This window comes from Tinamus guttatus, unplaced genomic scaffold (genome assembly GCF_059628265.1).
Source record: "Tinamus guttatus ecotype Peru unplaced genomic scaffold, ASM5962826v1 Tinamus_guttatus_pri_ptg000297l, whole genome shotgun sequence".
In the NCBI taxonomy this organism is placed as follows: Eukaryota; Metazoa; Chordata; class Aves; order Tinamiformes; family Tinamidae; genus Tinamus; species Tinamus guttatus.
The window spans coordinates 4,459,164-4,478,117 of NW_028288831.1; the positions used below are offsets into that span (position 1 = coordinate 4,459,164).

At 56.1% G+C, this 18,954-nt stretch overlaps 1 protein-coding gene across 1 annotated transcript in view; it reads right to left on the reverse strand.

Moving 5' to 3' along the window:
• The window catches only part of EXD3 (exonuclease 3'-5' domain containing 3), a 232,960-nt gene that overhangs the window by 9,543 nt on the left and 204,463 nt on the right, over positions 1-18,954 (reverse strand). Inside the window, exon 19 of the mRNA XM_088527996.1 lies at positions 515-608. Within this exon, the coding sequence (XP_088384122.1) occupies positions 515-608 (94 nt within the window). The remainder of the gene's footprint in view (positions 1-514; positions 609-18,954) is intronic.

Sequence of the window (18,954 nt, forward strand, 5' to 3'; positions counted from 1 at the left end):
GAGGCAGATCAGCTCTTTGCTGTGGGCCTGCCGGGAGGGAGGAGCTGCACCTGGACACACACAAACTTCACCAGGCACAAAGTCACGACGGCAGCAGATCACAGAGAAGCAGGGGCCATTCCCCATCTGAGAGGCTCAGCCTGAGCAGGGAAGGTCCTGTTCTACCCTGGAGACTGGGAGCAGAGCCTGCCCATCTCTCGCCCAAGGTTGGGCTCTCCAAAGAGGGTTAGGAGACCTTGTCCATCTCCTTGTCCATCACTACATGGAGGCATCCTCATCCCATCAGAAAACATTAAGGTGTCACTCCCCGCTCAATAGGTAGGGACAGATTTGCAAGTGTTGAGCACCAGTGTTCATAGCCCTTGTCCTACACTCATCCTGGCCAGGGACTGGGGGAAACCCATGATGCTTTACAACCCATGAACTGCTATCTGGGCCATGCTGCACAGTAGAGCTGGCTGCGGGGCGGTGACTCCAGCCTGGGTGCACCCACCACCGGCACTGGCTCTCTTACTTGCATCGTTGTCCACCACCGCGTGTCTGCTGCCCTCCATCAGCTGCCTCATCCTCTCTTTGGAGACCTTCAGGTACTTGTCGCCGTTGCACGCCTGGTGAAAGAGAGGGGAGTTGGTGAGACGGGGGCCACGCTCCCAGGAGAGCTCTGCACCCATGTGAGCGGCACTGCATGCAGACACTGACACAGGCCTGTCCTACCATGCACAGAAGGGTGGCAGATGGGGAGGAGGCAAAAGCTTTTGGGTTGGCAGGTCCATACTTGGTCACAAAGGCCTCCTTCCCAGAGAGACCCCATTTTTACAGTCTTTAGCCACATCTGGCAGTGGCTCCTTGCCATGAACGCTTGGAGCAGTGCCTGGGACTGGCTCATGCTCTGGGCCTAGAAGCACCTATGGAGGATCCATATGGAAGGATGGGCCAGGCAGAAGGTGACCACTGGGCACAGACTGCCCCAGCACCCTGTGGTGCCCTGGCACACAAGGAGGAACCAGAGGAGGCAGGTGACCCGGCAGACACAGCTCCTGCCCCCAGCTGAACCCTAGGGCAAAGTCGAGCCCAGCCTCTGGTGTAAATGCTCCTGTAAAGAACAATGTTATCAGAGGGGCCTCTTAAAAGCCTATAATAGAGCTATTCATTAGGAGCCCAGAAGTGAGCACAGAAAATTCAGAGGAGCCTTGGGGATTTAGCCCCCTCCCAGCAAGGGAAGCTTTTAGCTTTTCATGCCTGGCAGCCACATTCGAGCACCAGATAAATCCACTGCCCCCTTCCTCCCTGGCCTTTGTCAGCACTTGCGAAGTGCTGCGAAATGCCAGAAACAGAGACTGCCCTGAAGTGCCCCAAAGGATTTGAGCCACAGCTTCAAGACTTGTTCCCTCTCATCTCTGCTGAGATCGCAACGTGAGCCCAGGGGACAAGCTGGGGTCTCAGCTGGTCAAGACCACTCCACTGGGTCCACCTCTTATGTAGCACGAGTAACAGGAAAACACGTTTTCCAAACTGACTTTTGCCCTGGGAAAAGCTCTCCGAGTGGCCTGAGCCCTGCAAGCGCCCTTAGGGAGCCAGTCCTCTCCAAGGGGTTGGCGCCAGGCACAGGGCTCACAAAAACATGGGGCACGGTCAGAGCAAGGTTTCTCCAGCTGAAGTCAGGTGCAGGCAGTAGCCAGATGTGCTCTCCCTGAAGCAGTTGGCACTAATCCTTCCCTGGACAGGGTCTGAACCCGTGCACTGCAGCACGCTCCGCTTCACAGCCTCGCTCTTCTCTTACCCTCCCAGTTTGGGGAAAAAAAAAAAAAAAAGGGAGTGGAAACTACCAGGCAGACTCAAGGCGATTCCCAGGATGTGCTACAACACCTTCAGCTTGTTGTTTGTTTGAAGGGACTGACTTTTTGCTGGCGGAGCATTTTGCACATGCTGCACCCAAAGAAAGCAATGAGACAGGTGCATAACTTTGCCAAGCAGAACAAGTCGCCTGCCTGGGGGTTTGCTTCAGAGCCTTTTGAAACCAGAAAGTCTTTGCATGGCCTGGACGGGCATTGGAGCACCTGCCAGCAGCCCAGGGTCTTTAGCGTATGAGCTGGAATGGTGCTGGGGTCATGGAGACAGGGACAAAGGTGCTCCTTCTTCCCAGCCAGCTGCGGAAGACAGGGAGGTGGCAGGATGACTTGTTTGGAAATGCTCTTGCCGTGACGTTCCTGCTCTTGCTGCTCCTCAAGAGATATTTCTACCTGCAATCCATGAAGCGGCTGCAAAAGCAGTGCACAGTCCCCAGCCTAGGTGTGATTTTGGCCACAGCCACTAAGATGCCAGGGCACCCTGAAGTCTCAATGCAGCAGGGCTGGAGATGAGGGTGCAAGCGAGTCTTGTGGCAGCAAGGCCACCGGGGCCACCAGCCCTTCATGGAACTCCTTGTCCCGGCAGCTCCGCACAGGCGCAGCCATTTCCTCCCTCCATGGAGCGCCATGAGGCCCGAATTCGGCCGAGCCAAACCTCCCTCCTCGCTGCGGCCGCCGAGCGGACGAGCCGGCCTCCAGCTCCCACCGAGGGCTGCCCCACGCCGTCCCGCTGTTTGGCACTAGGAAAGCTGCTCTGCCCTGGAAAAGGGCTCCCAAATCCTGCAGCTTCTCTTGCCTTCCTGCCCTACCTCCACCTGCCAGGACCAGAGGGGGAGGAGGAGGAGGAGCAGGGTTAGCTCCAGGCCGAAGGCCACCGCCTTGGCCATTAGTGAGAAACACCTTGGTCGTATCAGCTCTGGCTTTCACCTTGCCACAGCTCAGGGTGGCCGCAGCTCCTTGGTGCTCAAAGCCTAAATCCGCTGCTCTGACATCGATGGGGAAATGGAGCAGATGGACAGATGCGGATGGACAAGGCAACCCAAATGATCGTGGCTTTGCACCACTTTTAAAGGTAAATTTTATGGGAATTCCCCTCAATTTAACAGCCTCAGGAATCACATACTTGCACACTGCTCCTCGGCACTGTATAGTTTTTGCTTTTTCTCTCTCACACTGTTTCAAACCTCAGCAAATGCTCAGGACACCATGGGCTGATGATGGCCAGGGTCATGCATGGGATCGGGATCTGGGCCACCTCTGTGAGCCCTCTCTTCCCGGGAATGTCCCTCAAACAGAGACCTCCTCCACTTTCACACTGAAAAAGAGGTACCCAGGGGAAGTCAAACTGTGAAACCCCAGGAAAGCAGAAAGGAGATCTTATTTGAGAGAACCTCAATTTTTGGAGGGGCCAGGTCAGCATTTCAAGCAAGAGATGGTTCCTTTAATTTCACTGAGAGTGTGTGTGAGTCCCTTTTAATTTCATGCATGAGGGAGGGCCACATTATAACCTACAGAGGCCAGCCAGCGCCATCTCATCTAGCCTTTTGAGTGCTGAACTGTCTGCAGTAACATAGACTGGAGATACAGCTGTCTCTTTTTGACACATCTGCTGTTTGCCTTTCCTCTCCCTGGCTCTGCTGTGCATGAATTTGGCCACCTTGGGAAGGCCAGCCCCAAATCCCCAACCCTAGGGGCCCTGGGGCTCTGCACGGCAGAGTGGGTCTCTGTGCCCTGTTTTGATTTCAGAGCTCATACGGATGCTGTGAGACAGTCAAAGAGGCTGCTGCCTTCCTCGAGGCGAGCATCCCACATTACACTGGGAAATGAAAGGAGCAAAGAGCACCCTGAGCCACCTGGAGTCCTTATGCGGCTCCTTGTGCAATTCACAGCATTGCAGCACACGGGTGAGCAGGACCGACGGTGGCAGCTTCGCTCCTGACAACACAAGCAGGTCCCAGAGACTCATGCCAAGATCTGGCTGGATTGGTGTCGCTCCTGTCCTCATGGGACAGTGACAAGAGGAGAGCACATCTAGCTAACCTGAGGCAAAGAAAGGGACCAAGGGAGGCTGCAAGCTAGAAAGTAGTTCCTCCAGGTGGGAAAGGTACCCCCCTGTGCCACAGGGACGGCAGCAGGGATGTGGGAGGCATGGACAGGTATGAGGAGGGGGGAAGAGATGGGAAGTTTCCCTTCTCTTGTCTCCTGGGCACGGTTGTGCACTGGACAGATGCTCCAGCTGCAGCCAGAGAGGCTCCAGCCTCCCCAGGCCTCCCTCACAGCCGGGCAGAGCTGGACCCCGCAGGGCCGGTGGCAGCTGCTTCCCCACTCGTGGCTGCATGGACAGCCACAAAACCCACCCGAGAGCCAGGCTCAGTCTCGGCATTTTTAGGCACGATGTCTCCACGCAGAGCTCCCCAGCAGGGGGAACTGGGGCAGCAGATGGGGACAGCGCGATGTCTCCGCAGCATTTGGCAAGAGGTGCCAGGCCTGCTGGACAAGGACTCCTGGGTCCTGTCATTTTCCCAGGTGCCTTAGGCAGATTTCTCGGCTTTTCTGAATTTCAGCATCTTTATAAAATGAAGCAATCTGTTGCCTTGGGGCAAGTTATGCCCTGGCAGCCCACAGAGCACAGAGCATTTCCCTCTCGCTTGGGGCTCCCACATGCTCTGGTTACAAGGCCATAGCGCATGCCACCTCCTCAGCCTCCAGGCCTTTGCCACTGCCAGCTTCCCCAAAGCAGGGGGCAGGGTCAGGGCTAGATAAACCACTTAGCAGCCGAGCCAATTAGCTGTAATAAAAATTGCAATTATTTTTTTAATGCCTTGCCAAAATGACACATTAGAAATCAAGCGGGGCAGCCTGCCACCTGCATAAGGGCGGGCTGGCTGGCTGCTATACTGGGACCCATGGCCTTGGGCTTGGTGCTCTGCTCCTGCCTGGGGACGCGGCTCTGCAGTGAGGTCTTCTCCATCTCGACTTCGCTGCTGTGGGGCTGGAGCTCTTCTGTGGGACTGTGGGTGCATGTGGTTTGCTTCCTGCTTTCCTTAAGGGCAGGGAAGGGGGGGCTCTCAAATGGGAAGGATGGAGTTTTCCTCCTCAGGAAGGCAGCTTTTCCCCAGATCCATCACAGAAGGATTAGCCTGCATGGGGTGAAGCATGTATGGATGTAAAACCCTTCACAATGGGGGGACACCAGTGGGAGCCCCATGGCTCCCTGGGCCACTGGCCAAAGGAGTTGCAGCCACCAAGAGCACCCAAGGGTGCAGCCAGGGCAGAAGCTTCCTGCCTGGACCCGCATAGCAGGGCAGGGGCTCCAGAGTGGCACGAAGCTTCCACACCTGGGCCGAGAGGAGCGAGCTCAGCTGGTGAGGAGCATTGACGGGGCTGCACGGCCCCTGCCCTCCCAGGGGCACTGCCCGGCCCCAGCTGCACTCCCAGCGCTGGGCTCTCCCGGTCCCTCCGTGGGCAGCAGGGAGCAGAGGAGGCCGGGGCAGCGGGAGCCTCTCCTGCCGGGAGCGCACCTCCGAGCAGGAGCCGCGCTCGCTTTCTCACGCTGGGGCAGCCCGTGCCAGCACACGCTTAGTCACCGGTAAATCCCAGACTCGATCTGCCCTCTATGAAACGGATCTTGGCTGCACCCCTGCTGAAGCAATCCCCGTGCTCGGGAGCCATGGCCGCTGCCTTTTCCCACGGCGGCCCTGCTTGCGGCGCCCCGTGTGAATCAGCCCCTCGCCGGGCCGGGGCGCAGGGCGGGCACGCCGGGCGCCCCGCGCGGGCTGGCACCAGGGCTCCTCTCTGCTCCCAGCCCCGCCGTGGCTGCTCCGGCAGAGCCCGCGCTGCGGGCGAGCGCGTGGGCGCTGAGGGGCGCCCGGCCAGCGCCGAGGCTGAGATTATCCCGGGAGCCGGGCGATCGTGTCCCTGGAGAGCCCTTGGCTGGTCCCCCTGCCCCGCTCTGAATGCTGTGTCCTGGGGACGTGGCCTTGGGGTGCTGCCACCACAGTGATGGCCACAGTGCTCTTGTCCCGCTTCCCCGGCCTCCCGGCCTTGCCCAGCCTCTGCTACCTCCCACAAAGGCTCATCCTGCCATGCAACCATGCAAGAGGGATGGCATGGGGATTAGAAGGAGTGATGTCACCTGCACTGAACGGTGACAACAGGGTGAGTCAGGCGAGAGCACATGCCCTGCTTCCTGCCACCAGTGCCCCCATCACGGCTGCCAAGCCACCAGCACAAACCTGCAGCAGCCTCCGAGTTCCCAGGCCCACCAGGACTTGGAAGGTCCCTCCTCTCCTTGCGAGGTAGCCCAAAGGCATCACAGAGCCCTCACGAGCCTTTCCTCACCTGTCCTGCTCAAAGACATGGCAGACAGCCTGGTGGCATTTTTGTTCAGGATGATCCCCCTGATCCTGTCCCTCTGTTCCTTCTGGATGAGGATTTGACAGAGGCAGCACTGGAGATCTGGGCCACAAATGCCCTTCCCCTGGCCCACTTAGGACCTCTGGACAGGAACACACGAACTTCCCAAGACTCCCAAACTAGATGCTTGGACATGGAGTTTCTGGGCCATGTCCACCATTGCTCAGGCCCAAGAACAACCCAGCCCTTTGTTGGGCTCCCATTCCAGCACTAACCCAGAAGCTGAGAAAGAAAACTCAGGACAAACAGCCAACAGGGGCCAAACTTCGGATGATTCAAAGAGGGCCCTGGGGGCTGGTGTGAGATTGGGTGAAGATGCAAGTGTAAAAACTCAGCTGAAGGTCCATAGGCTGGTGTACAATATACATGAAAAATCAGTTGTTCAGACTGGAGCAGTATCACTTTTGGATTTTTTTTTCAGATTTTGATAAACCTGAAAGCTGCACCCCCGAAGTGCTGACACTGAATTATCTTCATCATGCTGAACGTTGCCCAAAAGAGCAGGTAGCCACAAAGGTCCCCTGGATCACAGGGCTTCTTCCATTCCCTCTGCTGACAAACAGCACCGGGCAAACCTTATCTACCAAAACTAACGAGCCACTTTGGCTGTGATTTTATGGGCAAAAATGTACTTCTCCGCCTGGAGAGCTTCCGGCTTAGGAATCCACAACACCCCCAAGCCATCTGTAAAGGACAACGCTGGAGGTGCTGGGAGTGAACTCACTGGGGCAATTCAGGACACCTCATGTCAGGATAATTTCATGGGCGTCTTCTGCTCGCCATATCAGAGGGCCATTCACCAGCCACCTGGGAGATCTCTCTCTTCCTACTCACCGCCTACCCTTTTCCCTTTCTTTCTCTCTAAGATGGATATCATCTGGTGAAAGGGCCACTCCTCCGGATAGAGGTTCCAGCTCTCATTTTGGTTGTGCAACCGCAGTCCTTGAGCATCCAAGAGCTTCTTTCAGGGACATACTGGGACCAGAGAAATCTCTAGAGCAGGGATGCTGGAGCCTCATATTCAGCCATCTCTCTCACCAGAACATGTTGTCTACGTGAAGCCTCCAAGCCCAGGCATTATACATGGTCCGGTTTGCCACCTTGGGACCTCCTGCCCATGACTTAAATATACTCTATGTATAGAGCAGTGGCGAGTCAGGCACTTCAGGCATCCACATCTCCCTTTGGAGAGAGCTGCCACCACCGTGGCTGGGTAAGCAGTAGGCCAGTCTGTTTCCATTCCCATTTGTGCCAAGAACTCCTTTCCTTAGCTAGCTTCTTACCATGCTGCTTATGCTCTGTTACAAATGGTCCAACATCTCTCTGTGTCCTGCAGATCCATCACACACTCAACCAGCAGGACAGATGCAGAGCTGCAATAGTTTTGGAGATGCAGTGGCTTTCAGTGCACACTGCAGACTCCAGTCTCCCAGGGAAACACCAAGAGCCACGATGGGAAATGGACCATGATGTTCCACGCGTCTTCCACCAGACTGGCTGTGCATTGAGTGCCGCTGTTTTTATGACCTTATGAGGTTAAGTAATATCAATGGAAATCTGGGACTGCTGGTGGGTCCCTGGGAACCCATGGGGGCATTTTGGTTCAGGCTCCAGAAAGAGGGTAGGGCTCTGTTTATTGAATCATTAATATCACTTCCCTCAACGCCAGCCAGGTACTCTGAGAGGTCTCTTAGGCAAGTGCTGACCTAGCCCAACCCTGCTAAGCTGGTAAGATGACATGGGATCCCATGCCAGCCTGGTATGGCGTTCCCACTGCTTTCTCTGCTCCTGATTTGCTATTAGTCATCCATTTCTGGAAGGTTTCTCATGCATAATAAAGTGTTTCAATGGTTGCATAAGCCAGCTCTTCTCATCAGGAGTGACCCGCTGGATTTCCCAACGCTTTCCCTAGGCAGCCCTTCCGACTGCCGTGAAATCCGTCGTTAAAACACCAAGTTTTTCTATCCCCCTTGGAGGCAAAAGGTGTGGGAAATCGAACAGATAAGAATGCCTTTAATTAGTATCATTTGCATAAACTCTGGGAAAGGCTCGCCTGACGGCGAGAAGGGCCTCGCTTGTCTGGGAGCACCAAATGAGAAGCACGGGCACCGCAGCGGGCAGATTAGCGGAGCTTGTCTGCTGACGAGATTGGGGAGGTGATAGCGCAAATGTGAGGTCAGCCACGGGGCAGGCGAAAAGTGGCCAGCGCTGAAGGCAGCGCGGGAGGCGATTCCTTTCCAAACACGCCAGCTCCAGCTGCGCTCCGCTGCCGGGCCCCCCTTCGCAGGGCATCTCCCCCTCTCAATTTACACGGGCCATTTTACAGCTGCTTGGAGAGAGGGAAGAGAGGCACGGGATGTGATTTCGGTGCTGCCGGCCCAGTGGGCCTCAGCTGCCCTGCAGATGGAGAGGGCATGGGGAGAGGAGAAGCACAAGCAACTCCCTGGTTAAAACCAAGCTGTATCCTGCTGCTGGAAAGGGCTCTGCATCTGGCAGCAACAGGACCAGGGCTTTTGCCTGCAGTGCCCTCGTGCCAGTGGCCCTGCCCTGAGCGAGGCCAGCTGGGTCATTCACTTCCAAAAGTGGTGGCATCGTGCAGCATGGATCTGGCATTGCCTAGCAGTGGGCAAAAGGGGCACAGCCTCCCTCACACAAGCTCCATGCCGGTATCGCTGCTGAAATGCCATTCTGCTGCTTGCAGTATGCGCTGGCTAATCCCAGCACCTGGAGAGCCCGGGAGCAGCGCAGAGACCACGGGGCAACACAGAGCCACGTGTCCCTGCGCACGCTCCTCCCCTGCACAGGGGCACGCACGCAAGGCCCGCAGCCCCGGCTGAGCGCGCGGGCTCCTTGCAGGCCCCCAGTGCAGCCAGCCTGGCTGTCCCAGCATCCCGACCCCATTCCTGGCGGGAGCAGAGCGGAGCAGGGTCGCACACGTTCGCTCGGATCCGTTTGCCCCGCTCCGCGCGGCCGCTCCGTGCGTGTGCAGCTGCTGAGCACAAACCCCGCGCGCTGCCGCCTCGCCGCGACGCTGCCGCGGGACACCGGAGCAGCAGCGGCACTGAAAGCCCTTTTCACTACCTCAAGGCTTTGCAGTGATGAGAATCTCACCCAGCATTACACCTAAAGCCACATGCAAAGCTGAATTTCCCAGGGGAAAAGAAGAGAAAGATGCTCACCCTGCCACGTCCTCCCCGCGCGCGCCCTCACCCCCTTGGTCCTCCATTTCCTCCAGCTGCATTTCAGCTGTCTCATGTTGCCTCCTGGCCAGCTCAGCTGGGTTCGGAGCAGCGGAGCCCCTCCAGAAAGCTCAAATCTGCACCAGCAACCTTGAGCCAACCTCAGCCGTAGCTGCGAGCCCTGTTTATACAGCACCTAGCACAACGGGGTGCTGCTCCAGGACAGGTTTCTAGGGGTTAGAGCAAGTTTAATAACAAAACCAAACCAGTAATAGCTGCCTCATGGTGCGGTTGCACCTCAGCATCCCCAGAGCCTTCGTTTTCAAGTGAGCTCCATGCCAAGAGCTCCTGGTGGCCCTGGTGGCAGAACGGTCCTCGGGTGAAGCATCCGTCCCCCCCGCCTCCCTGCCTGCCTAAACGCTCCCGCACCGGCTCCTGCAGCCTGACCCCAGCACGCTGCCTTCCTGCCTTTAGAAATAACCTTTCCTGCTTTGTATTTCATAGAATCATAGAATCATAGAATGCTTAGGGTTGGAAGGGACCTCTAGAGATCATCTAGTCCAACCCCCCTGCATACGCAGGGACACCTAAAGCACGTGGCACAGGACTGCATCCAAGCGGGTTTTGAAGATCTCCAGAGAAGGAGACTCCACAACCTCTCTGGGCAGCCTGTTCCAGTGCTCTGTCACCCTCACTGTTAAGAAATTTTTCCTTAAGTTCCTATGGAATTTTTGATGTTTCAGTTTCCGGCCATTTCCTCTAGTCCTATCAGTGGCCACCACTGAAAAGATACCATGACCGTCCTCTGCACTCCCTCCCTTGAGGTATTTATATACACTGATTAGATCCCCTCTCAGCCTTCTCTTCTCCAGGCTGAACAGGCCCAGCTCCCTCAGCCTCTCCTCATAGGGCAGATGTTCCAGGCCCCTGATCATCCTTGTGGCCCTGCGCTGGACTCTCTCCAGCAGCTCCACATCCCTCTTGCCCTTCCCACGTATGCAAGCATGGACCATGCCCCTGTGCTATCCCAAGGGTCGATGCACCTCAGCAGGAGAAGGGTTAACCTTCCCCCTCTGCCATGTAGCTAATTGCTGTTACTCTTAATCAGGCTGGGGTAGAGCTATGGAGTTTTACGTGGCTACATTGAAATCTCCCCCTTTGGTCTGAGATGCTCAGGTTTGATGAGCTCCAAAAAAGCCAACCAAAGAAGCCTGGAGTTCAGTTGCCTGAACTCTAAAAACAGAATGAGTGACCACCTCCAGTCAGCTCCTGTCCGAAAACTTAAACACAAGCAGAGATCGGCTTAAAAACATCAGGCTGGCCTGATCCCCAGACCGCCAGGAACTTTTTCACTTTGACAACAGGAAGAAAAGGCCATGGAGACATCTTCTGACCACAAGAGTCAGAGCCCAGGAAACGGCAAAGGACTGAAGCTTTTCTTTCTGCAAATAAGTCCAGACCATTAGTTGTGCACAGTTGGTCTGTTAGTTACACAATGTAAACTGGCACTGTTGGAAGCAGGGAGTTTCCTGTCTAAATTGCAGGTACCACAAAATCCTAAAGCTGTAACCAAGGTCTCATCCCTGTGCCCGCACCCTCCACTCACATGATGGAACATGCAACTGTATCCGAAGCTCCATGTTTTTCACTTGGTGTTAGACAAGCCTTATGAGATGATTTTTATTACATATTATATCTCCCCTTATTCCCGCTCCTCCTGGTTTCCCCTGGAAGCTGGCCCGGGAGTTGAGGACTTGGGATCTCCTCTGGACAGCTGAGGACACGGGACCATCTGTCTAACAAATGCCAGGGAATTTGTCCCATTGCCTTGAACTAAGCCCTCATACGCACATCTGGCTAAAATCTGTGTCCCAGAAGTGTCTCCACCCAAGGTCCCCTTGCCCTGAGCAGGGGGCTAAGGCCACCCTGGCTCAAGTCCTCCCAGCTCCTTTCTTCCAGGACTGCCCCATGCAGGATTCACTGCAACCTGTCCACCCTCACTCCTCTCCCTGCTGCTTTATGCTCCTCAGTCTCTTCTCAGAGAGCTTCTCAGAGAGGGTCCAGCTCCCCACGACGGTCCCCGAGGCCCGTGTGATCCCTGCTCCCTCCCGCAGCAGAGCCCCTAGGGATGGGCTCCCGGCCAAGAAGGGTGCACATGCGCGGGGCAGGGAGCGAGAGCAGGACGGCTACGGCAGTGGCCGGGCAAGTGGGGCTCATGTTTCAGCTTCTATTTTTATCTGGGAACCAAAGTGTGCACATGGTGCAACCCGGAGGCCCCCGGGGGACGCGCTGCCTCCCCAGCTGCAGGCAGATACCATCTGATCGCTCATTGCTCCGAGCCGGCATGCCAGGGCTCCTGGTAGAGGGCAGCACCTTCGGAGGCACCTGGAGATGCCATGCACTCCTTGCCCCGTCCTCAGGGTGGGCTGGCAGGGCTTGGTGCGTGTGTCCACACTGCGATGTGTCCACACACATCTGTCCACATCTGGGCAGCATTCCTACATCCTCCTGCGCAGCTCCCTCCCTCCATCCACACTGAGACGGGGAACACGCTGCTGCAGTCAGCTCACTGGAGATGCCAGCAGGCCACAGAACCCTCACAGTGCCACCGCCACCCATAGCAGGAAGACCCTTTTCAAGCTTGCCCTTAAGTCCATGTTCCTGGATGTTCCTGGAGGTGGCACTGGCCTGACAGTGCCAGTGAAAACACTGGGTGCATTGGAGCTGCACGTGCTCCATCTGGAGAGGTAGAAGGACACTTGTCCTGCAACTGCATTGCTAGAGGAGCCAGGTTGCATTTGATCTGCTGCCACCTGAGCCCAGCTGGCTTCGATCGCTGTCTCAGAGTTATTCAGAATTATTCAGTTTTTCTATACCACAAACTCTCAGTTCAGAAAACCGCATCATTTTTTTTTTTGAGGGTGCTAGTAGTAGGATTGTAGGATGCTACAGACTTTGGAGTTATTATATATATATATATGTACATATATACATATATATGTACATACATATATATATATATATATATATGTATACAAACTTTAGTACCTCAAGTTCCAGGGGTCTGCTTGACTTTCAAGCTCTTCCAGGCAGGGACTGCACTTACTCACGGCAGCACCTGGACTCGTGGGCACCCGAGACAAGAGCAGCTCCCCGGGGTGGGGGCTTCATCTTGGAGCCCCGGAGCGGTGTCAAACCTTCCGGGCTGCTGCAGACAGACCCCAGGGTACAGACGCGGGACCCTTTTCCTCTGCAGGCCCCGCACTGCGGTGCCTGCTGCTTTAATTGGGGCGAGAATAGAAGCCACAGCAGAAAATGTGAATTAAAAAAAAAAAAAAAGCGTGAGAAAGGAAATCTGAGCAAGGCCTGGAGCAATCTACCCAATCCAGCGGAAACAATAGCCCAGGAAGAAAAACCAGTTCCTACACACAAGGTAGAATAGGCTGGGAACGGGCTGGAGGAGGGGCACGGGAAGGCTCGCCTGTGCGCTCCGAGCCTGCCAAACAACACGGGTATTATCGACCTCCCGGCTGCCAAGGGCAATTTGTCCCCCTTTTCCCAGGCGCTCTGGGGACACGGAGATGAGCGGTGTGGGGAACATGCCTGGCTCAGCGGGCGAGTCTCCGTGGCCATGGCTGCCTCCCAGCGTGGATCGGGATGATGGGAGGAGAAGGAGCTGCCTGGTTGGGGTGCCTGGAATAGCGTGTTTGCTGGGAAAACACTAAATCCCGGGTACATCCCTCAGCCAGGCTGGGATGTCACATACTCTAGAGGGAGGGACAGAGCCACACACGACAGCTTTCCTCCAGATGGGATCTGGCAGGGCTTGGCATGCAGGCTGCAATGGACCCAGCCCCCGGGCCCCCAAAGAGCAGCACCTGGGGGGCTCCCAGCAAGGCCGGGTGCTGCCGACAGGCGCCGGCCTGGGAAGAGGAGCTCCCGCCAACACGGCCCGACGTCGCGGAGCGCAGAAGTGAAGCCGGGATATCGTGGAGGCATCGAGTGGTTGGTAAGAGCCAAGCGGGGCCAGCACGGACCTGCCCGAGATGCGGCGCTGCCAACGCGGCCCTTGGGGGAAGCGGCTGTGGACACACCTTTAACCTCCCCAAATTCCAGTGGCTGAGGGCAGCCTGGGATGAGCTGATTGCAAAAAAATCTCCAGGAACCGACACAAATAAATTAAGCAGGCAATTCACGGCCATGACAGTCTCCTGCCTGCAAGCCCGCAGGCTGCACGAGCTCTTTGCCAGCCCGCTTTATGGGTGAAGGTGGTTTTTGCCTTCAGGGCTAAGAATGAGACTCTGTTTCAGGCTACTGCTGTACCTTAGGCTATAAGGCCTCCTGCTGCCTTCGCCCTCGAGGAATCGGGGAGGGAAGGGAGTGAGGAGAGCAGTGAGGACAACCATCCAGAGCCCCCGTCACCCTTGAGGGAGCCAACACTGCTGGGCTCTGGCCAGTACCTTGCTTGGCCACATCTAAGTACAGGATTAGGCCTCTCTGTTGCTTGATAAGCCACTACAGGGACAGCTGGAAACCCCTGCCTGAGCCCTGCTCTGCTCTGCTGCTTGCCCAGCATGAAGGCGAGGATGAAGGAAGGGGTTCACAATCACATCTCTGCAGCCAGAAGGGCCGGATGCTTTCATTTTTGAAGCAGAAACTTAAAATCGGTTTTAAAAAAACCCAAACCAAAGACATCATGTCCTGCACTAATGGCCTGCAGGAACTTCCCTGCACCTGAGAATTTCAATTCCCTCCAGCCCCAGCTCTGCAGACAGCATGTCTGGCCACTGCAAACCTGCCCGCTGTGTCCTGGCCTCCGGCACAGTGGTCTCCACCCCTCGACACTCTGAGGATCCCTCTGGCTCCACTTGGATGAGCCATAAGCTTCTGCCCATCCCATCAGAGCAGGCTTGCCCATTCCACCTGGGATCAGAGCTGGGGGCACCAAGAAGGGCAAGGTCCCCTGCTGATCGCTCTGGTCTGAGTGGTCCTCTTTGCCCTCCACGTCCGTCCTTTCCTGCGGGGATCAGAGGAGGCGAAGGCAGGATGGGCAACCTTGCTCAGAAGCAGAACTCTGCCTGCACCAGGACTTGGCCTCTTGGTGCACTCAAAGAACAGCCAAAGAGAGCTAGGGCAAAGCTGTTCCCAGCACATTTTTCTGCTTTGACACACTTGCAAGCCCACTCAGTGCTACAGCTGGCTTCCTAGCACGCCAAGTTGGCTTTGCAGCCTTCTCCCTCTCAGTGAGCAGCACATGGGGCCTTGGCTTCCTGAAATATCTGGCAGGAAGCTGCAGCAGGACAACTGCGAAGGGCAGACAGAAGTTATCAGTGTAAGTATGGGCATCTTGATGGTCTGAAGCAACACAAACAGAGCAGGCTCAGTGCTTAGCTTGTGTAGGCTCTCAACTTTGCGGATCGGGAGCCTGTAAAAATCAGCTGTGGTGCAACTGCCCAGGGCATTTGTTGAGACAAGTCCTGGACACCCGACATCCAAATCCAGCCTTTAGTTTAATAAAGAAAGAAAGATCCTAGGCTAGAGATAGCCCATTTGCACAGCGTGGGGCCCCTCAGGCAGCCTGCCAGCAGCACGATGAAGGCATGCACTTTGCATGCTGGTTTGCATGTTAACGTCCACAAAATCCAGGCTAGAAAGAAACCGAAGTAGACACAGTCCATCAGCCAGCCGCATGGCCCATAGGCATGCAAGGAGGTGTGAGCCACAGGGCTGCAAAGCTGCCCTCTGCTCCCTGAGCATGACCCCTTCCTCAGTGGGGAGACACTCTGAGATGACGATGCCTCAAGTGCAACACAATCCAAGTGATCAACATCCTCTTTAATGCCAGAATAAAGCTTTGGGAGAGCTTGGGAGGCAGGAGGTCTGCTCTGAGCACCTGGGAGTTTTCTGGATCACCGATGCTATGTTTTACCCTCATGTGTGCTTTGGAGGGTGCCTTGCAGACTGGATGCTTTTCTCCCTCGTGCCACAGCAAACACAGTGAGGGCACCTTTGATTTCCACTCCCATTGCCTTCATGCTGATCATCCCTGCTGCTATCACCCCAGCTCTGATCATCCCCACTCTGATCACCTCCATGCTGAGCACCTTCACTCCAGTCACCCCCACTCCAATCATCTCCATGCTGATCACCTCCATGCTCATCACTTCTCCTGTGCAAACTACTCTAGGTGACCCTGTTTGTGCAGGGTGTTTGGACTAGATGATCTCCAAAGATCCCCTCCAAACTCAACCATTCTGTGATTCTGGGATCACATCCACTCTCATCACTTCCAAATCTGCTGAAAGCAAAACTTTTCTCTGCCTGATGTTTTCCCCTGTGACTTTCTGCCCTTGTAGGAATTTCTAATTAGATTTACTTTAGTTCTTTCACTACTTGTGCTTGTGTTTGCTTAAGGAGACCATATGCTCTCTTGTTCAACAAATATCCACTTGACTTCCCAAAGTCAAGACCATTTCTCTAGACAACCACTCTTTGACCTTGTTATCATTCACAAATAAGTTACTTCTCCCTCAGATCATCTGCTGACTTGCAGATGATCAAGGCAAGCAGCCTAAGATCCCACGGAGAACCTTGGCCAGGGCTGAGGTGACTGCTCGGCCATGTTGGCTCTCCTGAGTGCAGGACTGCTCAAAAAAGCCTTGCCACCAAGAATGGATCCTGTACAGCCTGACCCAGCACGAGGCCCACAAAACTCCTACTTTGCCAAGGAGAGCTCCAGGCACAGCAGCATACGGAGCTGCGGGGCAGCCCCTGGGATGGCTGCAGTGCTCAGACAACTCACATGCTGCTGTTAGAGGTCCATCCCAGCCCATCACTGCCAAGACATGCTGCCTTTCCTGGGTGTGATGGGCTAGCTGGACCAGCCACCAAGCATGGCTGCAGCCTGGGCTCCTGGTAGGCACATCCAAGCGGGACACACGCGCCACTCACCATGTGCCAGACAACAGACCCCCATCAGCCACCACCAGCGTGAAAAAATACAGCTCAGAGGGAGCAAGGCAGCCCTTACTTGTGGAACCCCACCTAAAGGTGCTGCTGACCATAAAGCACAGTTAGTTGCAATGTTTCTTAGCTGCAGGTGTGGAAGGAGCTGGCAGACACCCAGATTGGTACAGCCTGTCCTGGCAGATGTGGCTTCTCGTGGAGAGCAACAAAAGCTCTCATATGCAGCGCCCGCGCTCGCAGCAGCGACCCGGCTGCCGCCGCCTTCCCTGCAGTGCGTGGCAAGAGCTGGGACCATCCCCTGGCCAGCTGGGCTCCACCTTCAGCTCGGGCTCACATCTTGGCCGGCAGCAACATCAGCTGAGGATGCGAGAGCCGGGCAGCCGGTCGGTCTCGGCGGGCAGGAGGGGACGGAGGGGATGCCAGGCAGAGCCAAGACCTCCTGTGCTGGCCTTGCACAGCCCAGCCAGAGCCCAAAGGCAACGTGCCTGTGGGTCCAGCTAACCACAGGCACGACTGGTAAGACGGGATATTAGTGCGATCCTTGAAAGCTTTTTATCCCCTCTTGCTGATTCAAGCTGCAGGGCTGTCCTGACGGCACCGTCCAGGGGTTGGAACGACGTTCAAAGGAACCACGTCCCCCTGCCCTTCACAGGGAGATGTCTCCATGGGTATCTGCCATAAAATGAGCTCGGCAGCAATGAAAACCATCAGTGACATCTCCACTTGTCCCCACGCGCGCATTGTCCCCTTCACCCCAGGCCTCGCACTCGCAAGGAGCTGAGGGTTTGGGCACAGAGCAAACTGCTTGGGGAGACCAGACACCCTGCAAGGACAGTGGGACAAGTTTGGAAAGGAGGGATAAATGTGCAAGAAAAATGAGCATGCAAACCTGCTTGGCAGCAGGAGGGAAGCCCCATGCAGGCTCTGCCTTGCTGGAGCAAAGGAAAGGTGGTTTTCCAGAGGCTGGGGTGGGGAGTAGGAGCAGCAACTGCCGACATTATTTTAAAGTAGGAACCTGTTCTCTCTCTCACGTCATCTCTCAGAGACCCAGGGCCAGGACACTGGCCAGCCACTGCACTGTCCAGGTGGAGGCTCCTCGCCTGAGGTCACCATTTTGCCTGGTGTTGTTTGCCACCAAACTGTCTTTTGGGGCCTTCTCCAGTGACATGGTGCCAGTGCTGCTTTCCATTTCCTCTCCATGGCCAGAAGAAATCCCCAAAGCTCTGTTTGTTCCTGCAAGAGCCACCTTTGGACGGCAAACGTGTGCTGAGTGTGCAGACGCTGCTTCTGCATTGTGGCTGGGAGCACATGGGCCCCTGCAGTCCTGCAGCCTTTCCTGGAGACAGTTTGGACACCATCCCCTCTCACCCAGCATTCAAACCCAATGAAGATTGGGGGAAGACATGGCAGGGAGCCAGAAGTTTCCTTCATTGGGAACTGCAATGGGAGTCCTGGGCAAAAAAAGTGGATTTCTTAGGAAAGAAGGAGGTGCTATGGAAGTCTCAGCATTCCCCTTCTTCTGGTCTCAGCCCAAGTCATGGCACCTAATGTCATGGGAGACCCAAGCCAGTGCAGGGGTGCCTGGCAGAGGATCTGATCCTGCCAGTGGTACCATGCACAAATCAAGCATGAGGCCACTGGGTTTCGGAGCAGAGCACTGGGAGGATGGGGCCGTGCGTGGCTGCATCGGAAGCAAGTCAGGAGCCAGGCAGGGCCTGGTGGCCTCATCCCCGTCACTCCCTGCACTGGGGCCCGTGTTGACCTGCCACTTCCCCCTTGCAGCAGGCTCATCCGTGGGTGTGCAGCCACCAAGCACGTGGCAGTCGTGTGGAGGAAGGGCCTGACCTCAGCTTTGCATACCCAAAGGTGCCCGCATGTCACGGATGCTCTTCTCGGCTTCCCTGCCTTAGGCTTGGCTCTTGGTTCAGGGCTTGAGCACAGGTTTAGGAGAGTAGCTCCTAAACCTGGACTTTCTGATTTGGTGCTGGCAGCAGAAAGGGGCTCTGTGGGGCCTGATCCCAAGCTCTGCTCTTTGAAGCAGCCTCTCCACAGACTTGTGGGTGCAGAGCTGGGGGACTCTCTGGTTGGGAGGGAGCTGGAGGGCAGCAGAGCTCCTGCAACATGAGGCTTCTGTCCTGCCACCTGCACACAGCGCTGCCCTGGGTGGCGGGACAGAGACATGGGGCACAGATGGGAGGAGAAAAATAGGTGTCTTTGCATGCACCACTGGTGAACTGCCTGGTGGGAAAGTGAAATACCCAGCGTTTTTTGCCACTGGCTCCCACCTCATCCCCAGCAGAGCAACAGAATCAGCCGAGATGCCCAAGAAAGCCCCGCTCCCCAGCACAGCTCTGAACCAGCAGCTCCAGCACTGCATTTTCCAGCTTGCCCCTCACTCTGGAGAAAGCAGACACTCCACTGGCTGTCCCAGCCCTCGGGAATGCCTGATCCAGCGGGATGGAGCCTCTCTCCTCCTTGTTTACTCTCCTCTTCCTCACCGGCCTCGGTCTTCCACTTGTGCCCTGGGAGCTGGTCCCATGGTGAGA